Here is a 13,143-nt window from a genome sequence, read left to right on the forward strand (position 1 = left end):
AAAAAACCATACTTAACAAATGAAAAACTGACTGATAAACCAAAATAGTATATAACAAAACACTAACACTACTTTCTAAGAGAGAAACCAATTAATTTGCTTGCTTAATGAGGAAGGTGTAAAACTACTGATCCAAGTAACAAGGTGTTATACTGACCTCTTGTGGCTATAAAGAGTACAAAGAATGGAAGTGAACACCCAAAGAACATATGGAGCTACAGGAGGGTGTAAGGCATTTTCCACCATCCAACGAAAACTCGTCATCACTAAATTAATGCTATTTTGACCTCATGATTTGGGAGAATTATGAACTAGAAAAACTCTTAAAAAGAAGTCTCAAGGAGCATTGCATGCCCCAGTATGTTTATGTTATCTACCTATGCCCAAATCTAATCTATTGTTTATAAATGTTCTCAAACATGCATCTCTTTTAGCTGCTTCAACATAATATTTAAAAACTTGGTTAATACAGGTTTACATTAAAATCACAATTTTCTGGAAAAAATAACTGTCAAAAGAGATCCTGTAGAAACCTCAAGCTCATGAAACTATAGGGACATAGTTATATATATTTATTTTACTGATTCTTATATCTATATACACTAAGGGAACACAAGGATATATAGTCTGGGAGGTGGAGCAGGTTTTAAACTAGCAAATGCAGGGACACCAAATAAGCAGGACAAATGGATGCTGGGAAGGACATAGGATAACCAAGCTAATCAATGATAACTGATTAGCTGGGAACAAGGGAGAAGTTTGTCTGTCTGGTTAAGCAGTGATATCAGTAAAGCAAGAGTGAGTTCAGGTTGGGAGACTTATTGGAAAATAGAAAAGTAAAAGAGCTGTCGCTCAGGACAGCTGAAGGATGCATGTGATTTGTTAACAGGTACAACACTGATGTATACTTTTCAGTGTCATAGAATTTTAAGTGGATCAATTTAAATATGAGGGAAGTTAATATTTCAAAGATAGTTAAAATACTAATTGACAGCTAATTCCACAAATTGTGATGAAGATTAGATTTGCAAATTCTCTGCATTTAAACAAACCTAATATATGTGTTAGTTTATTATTTAATTTGTTTACTGTCAAAGCAGGAGTAAATATTTTCTTATATGAAGCTGGAAAAATATATTTGAGGGAATTAATCACCACAAGCCCATACAAAGCAAAGCTCCAGGTACTGCTTGACACCTTTCTGTACCCCCTGCAAATTTTTTGGCCACTATCCCCGGCCCAGGCCCTCTTTTCCAACGCAGCACACTGCAGAACAGAATTCATTACCCTAGTGTCTTCTAACTCTCTTTGGAGTTTCTCAGCTTTGGTCTTTTCAAAGAGCAGGCTCTGTTCAAGCTCCTTAATGTGGGCATGCTCCAGTCTGGTCTGCGTCTGTTAGTAAACAAGGGGGAGAGGAAGAGAACACACCAGTGCCACCATCACATGCCAGCCCAACACAGACAGAGAGGGAGGGAGACAGGAGAGAGGGGTGAGGGGTTTGGGGTTTGGACGATGATGATGGTGATGCTGTGTGTTTATGTGTGTGTGTCTGTGTATGAGCATTTGAGGGGAGGTTGGGAAAAGGTTGTTGGGTGGAGGTGGGGAGTGGTGGGTGAGTGGAAATGGGAAAATACCCCATGCAGAACTTTCAGGCTGTGCCATAAACAGCTGCACTTAAGGAATTTTGTGAAAGAATGGTGGGAAATACAAGACAGGCAGCAAAAGAGGGAGAAGTGTGTTATGGATGTGCAGGATGAGTATGTTGATGGGGGCAGTTTAGAAACCATGCAAAATTGACACCTGGTGAACAAAGCATGTTGATTGTTATCATACAGAGAAAATTTGATAATGTGTGTCAAGCCAGCAAGTAAAATCACATAAAAATGACTTCACCATTTCATTGAGAGAAAGCAGTGATGGTTGTTTCCTGGCCCCTATACTTCTCTCTGCAATATGGAGGTCAATGCATCATATCATACAGAAGATATGCAATGTTGTAGAATTGTAATCTTTGTAACATATAACATTAATATTTATTTAACAATGGAAGATCTTCACTCCCATACCCCTGTTCTTTGCTTCACTGACCCAAGTATCTGCTGATTTATTACACCCTTTGATTTTGTACAAAACCCTACAGCATTATCAATACCCACACTGCTTTCTCTCTTTGGTGACAAGGCCACACTGTACAATGTCAGTACTGTATAAGAAACCACCAGTTATCAGACCACCATGTGCAGGATTTGTGACCAACTTAAGAGAAATCAATCAGTAACATAAAAGCATGTGGGGCTCAAGAAACAGAAAAGATTCCCATTTGACTTTTTAGTATTATGTCCTATAAATAAGGGTTTATGGCAACTTAATTGAAGCATTTCCTAACACAAATTTGTGCTTCTAGTCTTATATGTTACCTAGTGTATGTTAACTTAAAAGTTTCATTTTGAAAAGGGGAATAGCACCAATTTAACTAACTGATGTACCATATGCAAAGGTAATGAATAAAGCAAGAAAGGATGTGATATAAGAAACATATTTTGAGGCTCACTTTAAATTTCATTTTCTGGGATCTTTGAATGTAAACATTTACTTAGACAGTGTATACAACCACAGTTCATTGTGTGGTAGTTATGAACTATTCTTTATAAAATCTATGTAAAAATTACATTTTAATTCTTAAGTTGAGTGCTATTCCCCTTCAGTTGTGGGGGGCAGACTGAATTCAAGTCTGTGTCTGGGCAGTGGAATGACAAGGGAGCATCTCCAGTGGTTCCATGCTGAGCACTGGACCAACATGAAAAGACGAGGACGAGAAGGAAGAAGAAGCAATAACATCACATCACTGAACAGGGAGGCACTGAGGGTTATAGCACAACATTAGTACACCTTCAACAGCTTGAAGTCAACAAAGCATTTTTGAGTTTGGCCTGTTTGGAGTGTTTTTTGTATTTCAAGCTGCATGCAAGTTTTTTTTAATATATCCACAGCTGTGAGTAAGTAATTAACTGTTAGTCACATGTTTAAAAAGAAGATAAAGGAGTATTCTAACCCTGCAGCCCTCATTTTAAACATCTATTTTGAGCTCAGCTCTCTTCAGGGCAATTGAGAAGGTCCCTTGTGTAGCAAACTGTGGAATAAATAACAAATCCTTTGATCAGATATGAACAGAGATATCACCAGGCCCCAATAGTCTGTATATCCTAACTTGGGATGAGAACATGACTCACTTAAGAGAAAGACAATGAGTAATCAGAGCCTAACAATAGGACAGTATAATCATTTATTCCTCCATAATAGACAAAGGTTAATCAAATTTTATGATGAAAAGTTCTTTAAACATATCATTTATCTCTCCACATTAAGCCTTTCCCCAGGCTTGTACTCGTACAACAATATTAATATGCCCGTTAACAAGACAGGTATAGTGACCACTTGAGGCCTCATAATCCTTCTCGCACCACTGGGTGCATGTGACAGCACATCACCTAATGCAAGATGAAGTCAGTATCAAACTGTCCATGCAAACACGTACTGAGACTGAAAGAGTGGGTAGTTTGTACTGCTAACACAAACAAGAGATGATGCAAATGCTCTCTCTGGACTTGACTGTAGCTCTGTGACAAGGGATACCAGATTATCTTGTGCACTCTTGAACTGCATTGGACCTGCACTGATGTACACAGAAAAATTTATAACGCTTTACTGTCATAAGCTGGAATCCTGAGATGCAGGGTGACTTAAGTGACTGCTGCTTCTGAGACGTAATATAAGTTTAGATTTTAAATGAGTGGGACAAATGTCAAGTTAAACATTCCTTCCACTTTATTCTTTAATAAAAATACCAATGCCTGTCTTGCAGTCTGTTTCAGTATTATTGCACTGATCAAATCCCCCCCCCAAACAAAAATCCAATAAAATGTTGCAAAGATTGTGCATTTACCTCTAGGTCTCCTTTGGTGATGCAGGCTTCCTCTACACGGAATTGAAGGTCCTCCACCTTCCTATTAAACAGGAAAAAAATATATCATACTGGAGCTTTTCTGTTTTTCTTTCAACTTAACTGGGGAACTAACAGCTTCTAAACTACTATGATTAAGATAAGCCAATGCAGGCAAACCTCTTTACTCAGGACTATTTAAGTATACCAGCATTATTATCTTAGCTGCAATTTTCTCATTTTCTGTCTCAACAAGCTGACCCTAAAAAGTAAATATATATGCCATTACAGATACTGTACTCTATTATAACCTTATAATAGATACTGAGATATTGCCATGGGTGACTTCTGATTTGTCAAACCTCTGGGAATTCTTACCTACGCTCCTCCTCCAGCTGATTCAGCAGCTCCACTTTGTCTTTGTCTGCAGCTTCTACCAAGGCACGTAACTGATCCATCTTAGCCTCCATCTTTGACAACATGGTCGGACATTGGACATAAAAATTAATAGAAATATTGAGAAAGCAGAGAGAGAAGAAGATATTGTCTAATTCCAACAGTAATTTAGGATCAAAAGGAAGACCGATACTAATCAGCCACTGGTGAGCTGACCTGCTCCTGATCATCCCTGAGCAGGGTAATTTCTTGCTCCATCTCCCCAACATGGCTAGTGGCCTTGGCAACCTCAGCTCTCTCCATGTCCCTCTCAGCCATTAGCTGCTCAATATGCTGCTGCTTCTCCTTCAGTGCCTCCTGCAGGGCTGTAGTGCCTGAGATCTTTCGATTATACCGGGATGATGTCTCTGTTAACTATAGAGAGAGAGAAGAGAAGCATGGTCAGACTGGTGAGCAACCAAAGTATAAAACAAGTGTATCAGTACAACTTTCTAATATTGTTGTTATTGAGTGTGCACATGTCTCACCAGGCCTGTGCGGCTAGGCTTGGCACTGACAGAGGATGCCACAGAACTCATGGTACTGATGGAGGAGGCGCTAGGACTTCTCTTCAGCCCTGATGGAGTGGCCACTACTTTCCGAACAGTTGTTTTTGCTTTGGCTGGTGTGGTTGAAGGGAAGCCAATGCGTGTGACTTTGTGCACTGGAGCAAATAAGCCATATTTGGGTTGGCACTGAAAATATCTGGGGACAGATAATTGAATAATGGAAGTCATAGCATACATGTGGTTGACAAGTATAACAACTTATCTTTTAGTTATTTACAGTTCCAGTCGCTTTTGTACCTTGTGCCTGCCACTGCCCCATCATTCTTTCCTAAAGGCTCATCCAATTCCACACCGCACCACTCGCCTTTGGCAAAATCTGTTTCTCCGAGGAAACGTACCACTCCAGCCTTTGTACCACCAACCTGAGAGAAGAATATTAACATTAGCCATCGTTTAATCCACTCGACAGATAAGTCAGGCCTTAAGAGTAATCAGCTTTGCCTGGTAATAAACCCTGAGTGAGATAATTCCATCAAAGCAACAGAAACAAACATGCGCCTGCTTTGAACTGAATGTGACCAAACAGTCAACATGTGAAACTGAACACGTTTTTCTTCTTTCACTTATTTAAACACACATCTGCAAGGTTTCCATGAAACTAAATTTACTAGTAGTGAGCACATTTCCCCTGCAGCCCTATAGGCATGAGTGACACTTCCTCTTTAAATAACATGTTACACACCCTCCTGACTGAGGAAAGGGAGAAAAAAGGGAATCTACAAGGAGGAAGGAAGGTGATCATCAAGCTATATTCAGACCTATGGGACTTCACACAGATGGTGACTGCACTCAACGGTGTTAGTAATAGTACGTCCATGAACTCAGAAGTGGAAGTTTGGTGACATAAAGTGGAAGAGACCTTGTTTCAATGTTAATTTCTCTGAGATTACAACACTGAGGAACAGGAAGGTTCTATAAGTCATGTGACTCTGAACAAATATTGTTCTTGCTAATGCAGCAGAGTTCTGTCACTTTGCTGAAATATCCACAGAAGAAGTATATTTTAAATAATGAAACAAACTTTACCAACACACGGTCACCCATCTTCAGTTCTCTTTCCCCCTTCTTGACTGATCCAGTCTCTGACAGGTTGGAGACAGATTCACTGTTTGTGCGTGCAAGGTTGGAAGATGGTGTAGCTGGCGTAGCTGGCGTAGCAGTGGAAGCCTTCTTGGCTGCTGTGGTAGTTGAGGGTACTGTTGATTTTGTGGCAGGTGTATGCGATGCTACGCTACCAACTGAAGGAGTGGGAGATGCAGCACGGGAGGGCGGTGCCGTCTGAGTTCCATTAGCCTCCCCCTCCGTGCGAGACAACTTGGATGGACGAGTAAATATACCTCGCAGGGCTTCACACTGGAAGTAGCGTACCCCTGCCACTGACCCATCATTCTTCCCAATTGGCTCATCTAGAACAATCCCTGCCCACTGTCCTGGGGCAAACTGTGTCTCTCCCAAAAACTGAATGTAGCCTGGCTTATTCCCGTTGACCCATACCCGTTCCCCAATCTGGAAGTTCTCCTCAGCATTTTGGGCATCTCCTCCAGTGGCACTTGCAGCTGATTTGTCTGCGGCAGCAGCTTTAGCTCCTGCTGAAACGTAAGTAGAGAGAAAGGAAAAAATCCACTGAGTAACTGTCTTGTGAAAGAAGGACAAATGACACAAATGCTGTGCAAAACACTGAAACATCATGCAATTTGATGCTCAAATTATACTACACAAGTTTAATCTGTCCTGTTTAAATGTGTTCATTTACTAGCTTTAAAATTTAGCGTAGGTGAACATTGAGTTCAGAATATCTTATAACACTTATGTGTTCCTAAAGTTAAGAATCAATCTCCATGATCAATATTAAAGCCAACATGTCAACAGGACTTCCAACTGCCAAAATCCTACAGTGACATCAATACTGCTATTGAAATCTAGGCTAAATGTCTGAAAAGCTGGCTTTAACATTGTTCTCACACAAATCACTAATTTTGGCAAGATACTGGTGTAAAAGCTGTGAGGCCCAGATCACCTTGCTGCCATCCCCAATGCACACACAAAATACTTGCCTATTATATGGGGCCGTGAGCTCCATCCTGCAACTCTAAGCTAATACAAAAATATTAGCTCTACAGAGTTTCCCTTGCATCATTTGACGGATCACGTAGCACAATTATTTTGTCTAATGTCATTACTTCCAAATAAATACATACTTATTAAACTACCGTCAAACCATAGAGCAGGGTGTGCAGAATGTTTCTAGCAGGGCAAAATTAAGACTAATTTTTACTATGACTTCCACACTAGAGCTAGGCAACAATTCAATATCATTATTTATCATCTTTTCAGATAATCCTACTAAACTTTAATCCTTGAGATTATGTAGATTTTCTAAATATACTGGATTTTGTTGTGGTAACACACCAAAAAAAGCCATTGATTCAACAAGATAAACATGAACTGCTCTCTTTGACACTCTTTGTGATCTGTGAATAAAACCAATTTCACAATTCAGGTATTTTTTTTTGGCTTTTTTTTAAGGCAGCATGTTGCACAAGTATAAACAAATGTTTTATGCCAGGGTCTGACATAACAAAGGCCTATTCAATTGACTTTGCTTTGTTAGATCCACCACAGTTTCTAAGAGACATGACTATATCTCTTAGCAGTTACATATGTGGCTTGATATTAAGAAAACTTGAGGCTCCCAACCTCACTGTTGTTCACTGATGTTAACGATATGTATTCAGATTCCACTCAGCTACAAGATGCTTCGAGCTGAACTGTATAAGGACATAAACTGGGACCAAGCTCAATGCAAAACAGGTCTACAGTGCAGAGAGAGTGCAGCACAGTGTATGACAGGACATTACAGGGCAAATGCTCTATTGTAACATGTTTACTACAGGTTAAGGAAGCTGGACACTGGGAGAGTCTTACCTGTGCTGGGGTTGGTTTTAGGGGCTCCTGTCCCAGGTGCCCTAGCTATCTTGCTGGGCACTTTGATTCCACTGGGCTTGGCTGTGCTCATGTTTCCTCCTGTAATCTGTTGGACCCACAAGGCTTGTGTCCGTCAGTGGGTACAGATTGACCCCAGATCATCAAAACAACTGGTTGCAGCTCTGTGATGGCGAAGTCGTTCTCTCCGCACCAAAATCAATTAAAACGAAAAAATAAAAACAAACAAAAAATGTTAAACAAAAAGAAAAACCAGGAAAAGGGAGGAGGGAGAAAAAGTGGTGCTCACAAAAAGGACCCTGTCTGGAGAGACAAAAAAAGGAAACATTACTTGACTTTGTTTAGGTTTACTCCAATATATTTTACACTCAAGAAAAAAAAAAACACTCAAAGCAGCACCAGTGGTTAATTAACCAGGAGTTTGATTATTTAATCAAGTGAATTAATCATTTAGGTAAATATACTATTTGTTGATTTTTCCTGGCTCTGAGTCTGCTGTGGGCAGCACTGTCAGCAATAGCTTACTTTGAAAAAACTAATAAATACCAAGCACATATATGCCTTTAAGGCATGCTCATTGACTTTGTTGTTGATGCTCTGTTAATGGAGGCATTTTGTTTCTGTTATGACAACAAGCTCCTCAGTGCACACCACGTCACAGTTAGACCTAAAAATATCCTGTCAAAGGCCAGCCAATATGTAGTCTGTGTTGCTGCCATCATTACCTTCTGAATAACTCCTCATCTGTGACCTTGACCATAATGCAGACAGCACCACAAACATTTTCTCTCACTCAGTCTACTATTCTGGCATATGAAATCAGGCAAGTCTGGTTGGCAGCTTTTTCTAAAATGGGATTACTGTAGAAACACGACCACCAGCAGCAGCAGATTATCCTGTTTGTCAGAATCCCTCAGCACAGAAACTGATTGGCTGAATGGCTACTATTGTTAGGTTGAGTGTGGTATCGTGGTAGGTTTTTATACACTGATTGCCTATATTAATTAAACCAAATAAGAATAAAACTACTAAAAAAATCTGCCAAACTTTGAGTTTTAGCTCAGTCTGACAGATCTATAGCATCTCAGCCTCTTTCAGTGGAGGGCTGTATCAATTTTGTTATTTGATTCTATTTACGGTTCCCCTGCCTGGAAGAGGACAGCAGAGTCCAAAGTTCAGCATTTGTGTAAATCAAATCTGTGCTTAGAGTCTGCTTTAGCACTTTATGGGTGAGAACAGGGAGCATACTTTTTGGACAACTGAAAGTGAGTGACTATAATGGTTAACTGAATAATTTTCAGTTACACACTGTATGCCAGTTCATCAAAGCAATGCCTGTCCTAATACCACAGTCCATGTAATTACCGTATGTGAATGTCAATAAAAATAGTTTCATTATTTTCATTAGCACAATCATTTGACTGCAAATGCAAGCAGGATCCTGGGGCAACAAAACAAAAATGTAGGAAAGGAATTCATAATTGCTTTAAATTTCCTTTACAGTGAAATAAACCTAGAAAATATTTTAAAAAGTCTGCAAACCCTCATTTAATCTGCAAAGTCAAACAGTTTTTAGTTGATTTTAAGTCAGCTGAGACACTTCACCTCACACAGGGTAGAAATGTAATACAGAACTTGTTCGACAACGTCACACAAACATACCTTTCATTCCTGAAAGGGCACCAAAAAAAAAAAAAAAGATAAAAAAGAAACACTCTTTCACACCCTCCAAGATATTTCTCAGCATAGAATGAAAGGTGGCCATCAGTACACACGACCTAGTTTGAAAGCAGTGTTCCAGTTTTCCCTTGCTGTGCCTTTGAATGATAGCGATTAGTGCCCTCAGGTCAAGAGGAGGTCGGTGCAAGAAAGCACTTCAATGGCTGAGGACTGCATGGTGGAAATTTAAGAAATATAAAAATCCTATCCATTATTTGGCACACTGGTACAGCCAAAAGTTAAAAAGCAGAAAGATGTTAAATTAGAAACACCAAGCTTTAGTAGAACTGTCTTGTGAGCATTAACAGAGGATGTTTGAGCTCTGGTTGGTGAGCTGATGCAGTCAGCTGAAAATGATCCACTTAGTCTGGAGAATTTCCCACTGCAGTAATGTTAATCTTTTGCCACTGACTCTCACTCTAATCTGTGGCTAGGAGGAAAGCCAAATGCCAGTGTTTTACATAAGTTTAAGGGAATTAATCAACTGATAAGTAAAATTCTTAACTATACTAAACTTTAGTGCTTAGATATACCCAAATCCCATGTTGTATGGCTTCATTTTTTTCTGCTGTAAATAAGTAAATAGAAACGGGTAGATGGCAGCCTGCAAAACAGAACTGAGATTTAGCCTACTTCTCAAATGACAACATAGACATAATATACTTCCATATTCGTAGTGTCAGAGATTTACATGTTCAGATTCTGCCTAGGCAATAGATATAAACAGTACAGCAACACTTTGTGAAGATTTCACTGCCCCCCCATCAACAAAAGCATGATGGAAAGCATAGTAACCTAACTGACTGTCCAATGGACCCCACATATTTCACTGAAGCATATCTTGCTGACTACATGAGCACAAAACCACATATGATACAGACGTAAGCTAAATTTGCTTTCATGTTTTGCAATAACTGTGAGAACTCTTAATCCATATCAGCCTCACAAATATTTTTTAACTGATGGTTACACAACCCAGTGGACTTTCATTCCATACACTGACTTTCATTAAGCTAATGTTAGCCATTTACCTCAAGAATACTGAACCAATTCAAACAAGTCTCCTTGAAATGTTTTTACAGCAAGTGCAAGGACAGCCGTGACTGAGTGGTTTTAGTCTACAGCACTGGCTACAGAGGCGTCCCTCTCAATTTGTGCTTCACACAGGGAGCAGGCAGGACATTTTTTATGAGAGCTGTGAGCCTGATACAGTAAACTCACAGTTTCCACAAAAACACCACAAAATGTACGCCATTATGTCCTCAGAAGTGTGTATTCACGGACGTAACACATACTCCTACACTCCTTCTTTTGACATCACAGGGATTCTCCTTTTTTGAGGAAACATCTGCTGGGATGATTATGTAGGCCCCCGCTAATACTGAGGAAGGTGTAGTAAAGCAGGACATAGCCACAGAATGAGAGTCGGAGGCATCCTGCGCCCTCTGTGTGTGTGCATACAGATTCACCTGTTTTGAAGTTAACAACATTCATTGTCTAAAAGCAAGCATTAAACCAACCGACAGCCCCGCCCCACATAGATTCTGGCTCTCATAATTGTGCCCAGACATAACTGAGACCTGAAACAGTCAATATAAATGGAATCATAGTCAAGGTTTTCTCTGTAACCCCTAATCTAAAATCCAGACCTTCCTAAACTAATAGAGCCTCTTCAACTAAAATAGACAGGTTGTGTCGCATAAAGTCATTGCAATATCATACAAAATGATACCCGCTCCAGTGGGCTGATGTGAGCTAATGTAAAGCATGTATATGAAACCACTATATTCCTGTAAAGTCACCAGTTTAAAAGATTATCTGACTCGCTCACAAATGTAAACCATTTTTTCACATAGTCTTAAAATCCATTTTGAGAAGTAAAAAAGACTAGCAGAAATACAACCACAGGAGTGTCAGTTTCACATGGTATTGCATTTGCAGTTCCTCTGATCGCAGCCTATCAAGCTTTAGTCGTGTGGTTCAGTCCAAACAAGCTAAACCGCTTTCATTCTGGAACAGAAGGGCTTAATCATAAAAAGCCCGAGTCACACCTTTATACAGCTGCTGCTTCACTGACATATTATATGTTGTGTCTCAGCAGTCAAGTTATATGAGGACTGGTCAACGACTCGGCCTTTCAACGTTACCCCGCCTTGTCACCTTTATCAGTAGCTAACGGATTGAGAGCTGTCGATGAGGTGGCACATCTGGTAACATTGGAGCCTGTAAAAAACATACTATGTCAGCTAACTTACCTCATTGGCTAATTCTACGTCTCTTGTATATATCTTGTTTATCACGAGTTTTAACGGTAACTACCTCCACATGTTCAAACACCCGAGTTACCCACAGACCGACCACTGTGGTAAGCTTAGCGACTGAGGCACATTCCCTAAGTCCAAAAGTCTCCGCAATGTCACCGGGGCTCCAGTAGGGCACACTGCTGCTACAAGTTGGGAGTCAGCATAACACATTGTTACAGATTAGATCACCTGTAAAAATAGTTTGTCCTATAATGTTGTAATGAGCAGCCAGTTGACTGTGTCGTCATCTCTAGGCTAAACTGAATCCCGGTGTGTTAGCACGATAAGAATAGACGTGATTAGTTGCTAAGTAACGTTAGCAGTGAGGCCCCAGCAATAGCGCGAGCCGGTGGTCAGGACCAAGAAAAGGGCTGGTTAGCTAGCTAGCTGAACTAACACCTCAAGTAACGTCTACACTACCTGAACAACTTTCATCTAACGGTAGCGTTTAGTTTTATGGCAAATCAGCAGCAAAAGGACAGGGAAGTTTACGTAAATGCGTGATCACGGCGTGAGCTTACACTGACCTGATATGTGGCTGTACACCCTCCGTCTTCTGGGGGGAAAAAATTACACAGCTAGCAAGCTAAGTAGAGAAGCGCGACGACTACTCCTCGGATCACACACGGGCAGGCACAGCCCAGCGTACGAGCTGTCTGTCCAACGGCCGAGAGTAACGTCAACGGGTAGGTGCCGACCAAAGATGATATGTTCAGTAAGATGGAGCACTCCCTCACTTCTGAGAGAGCAAAACAATTGCCAGGCAAAAAAACTTTACGAAGAAGGTCATTTAAAGTTTGCTTTGAAAAGTATAAGTTTATACTGTGGAGCAGCTGATATGTTATATTGCCAAACAATTTTATTAATCAAGCATAAAGACTTTTTCTAAAGGAAAAAGTATGCTTTCTGTAATTAAGCATAAATCCCATACATGTGTCAGTTTGGGATTAGAAAACGTCCAAAACATGGTTGATTAATCTCTAGTATATTGAAACTAGATCAAAATTTTCAGAATTTTTAATATAAAAGCAGAACATAAAGATAGTTTAGAATCCTAAACCTATTTCTGCAAGATCATTTATTACAAAACAGGAGTGTAGACGCTATAATTTTAATGACTTTGCAAGAGGTTAAATAATTGTCATTCTCTTGAGATTGTTAGAGGTTCAGCACACCCACACCTATATGTGCTTGTGTGTGCATGTACATCTGCATAAATATGTAAGTGGGTGTG

At 40.0% G+C, this 13,143-nt stretch overlaps 1 protein-coding gene across 6 annotated transcripts in view; it reads right to left on the reverse strand.

Annotated features, from left to right (window-relative positions):
* The window catches only part of clip1a (CAP-GLY domain containing linker protein 1a), a 25,550-nt gene extending 12,872 nt beyond the window's left edge, over positions 1-12,678 (reverse strand). The window contains exons 1-9 of one of the 6 annotated variants that reach the window (XM_018668428.2): positions 12,437-12,678; positions 7,870-8,190; positions 5,971-6,533; positions 5,182-5,306; positions 4,864-5,080; positions 4,553-4,750; positions 4,319-4,410; positions 3,944-4,004; positions 1,288-1,392 (exon numbers count right to left, since the gene is read on the reverse strand). In XM_018668428.2, coding sequence (XP_018523944.1) covers positions 1,288-1,392; positions 3,944-4,004; positions 4,319-4,410; positions 4,553-4,750; positions 4,864-5,080; positions 5,182-5,306; positions 5,971-6,533; positions 7,870-7,960 — 1,452 coding nt within the window. In that variant the 5' untranslated portion in view covers positions 7,961-8,190; positions 12,437-12,678. Of the gene's footprint in view, positions 1-1,287; positions 1,393-3,943; positions 4,005-4,318; positions 4,411-4,552; positions 4,751-4,863; positions 5,081-5,181; positions 5,307-5,970; positions 6,534-7,869; positions 8,191-11,861; positions 12,401-12,436 lie in introns of those variants that run through there. The other 5 variants (XM_051075083.1, XM_051075084.1, XM_051075085.1 and 2 more) reach the window with 5 other exon arrangements.
* Between the last annotated feature and the right edge of the window lie 465 nt (positions 12,679-13,143).

This window comes from Lates calcarifer, linkage group LG13 (genome assembly GCF_001640805.2).
Source record: "Lates calcarifer isolate ASB-BC8 linkage group LG13, TLL_Latcal_v3, whole genome shotgun sequence".
Classification (NCBI taxonomy): Eukaryota; Metazoa; Chordata; class Actinopteri; family Centropomidae; genus Lates; species Lates calcarifer.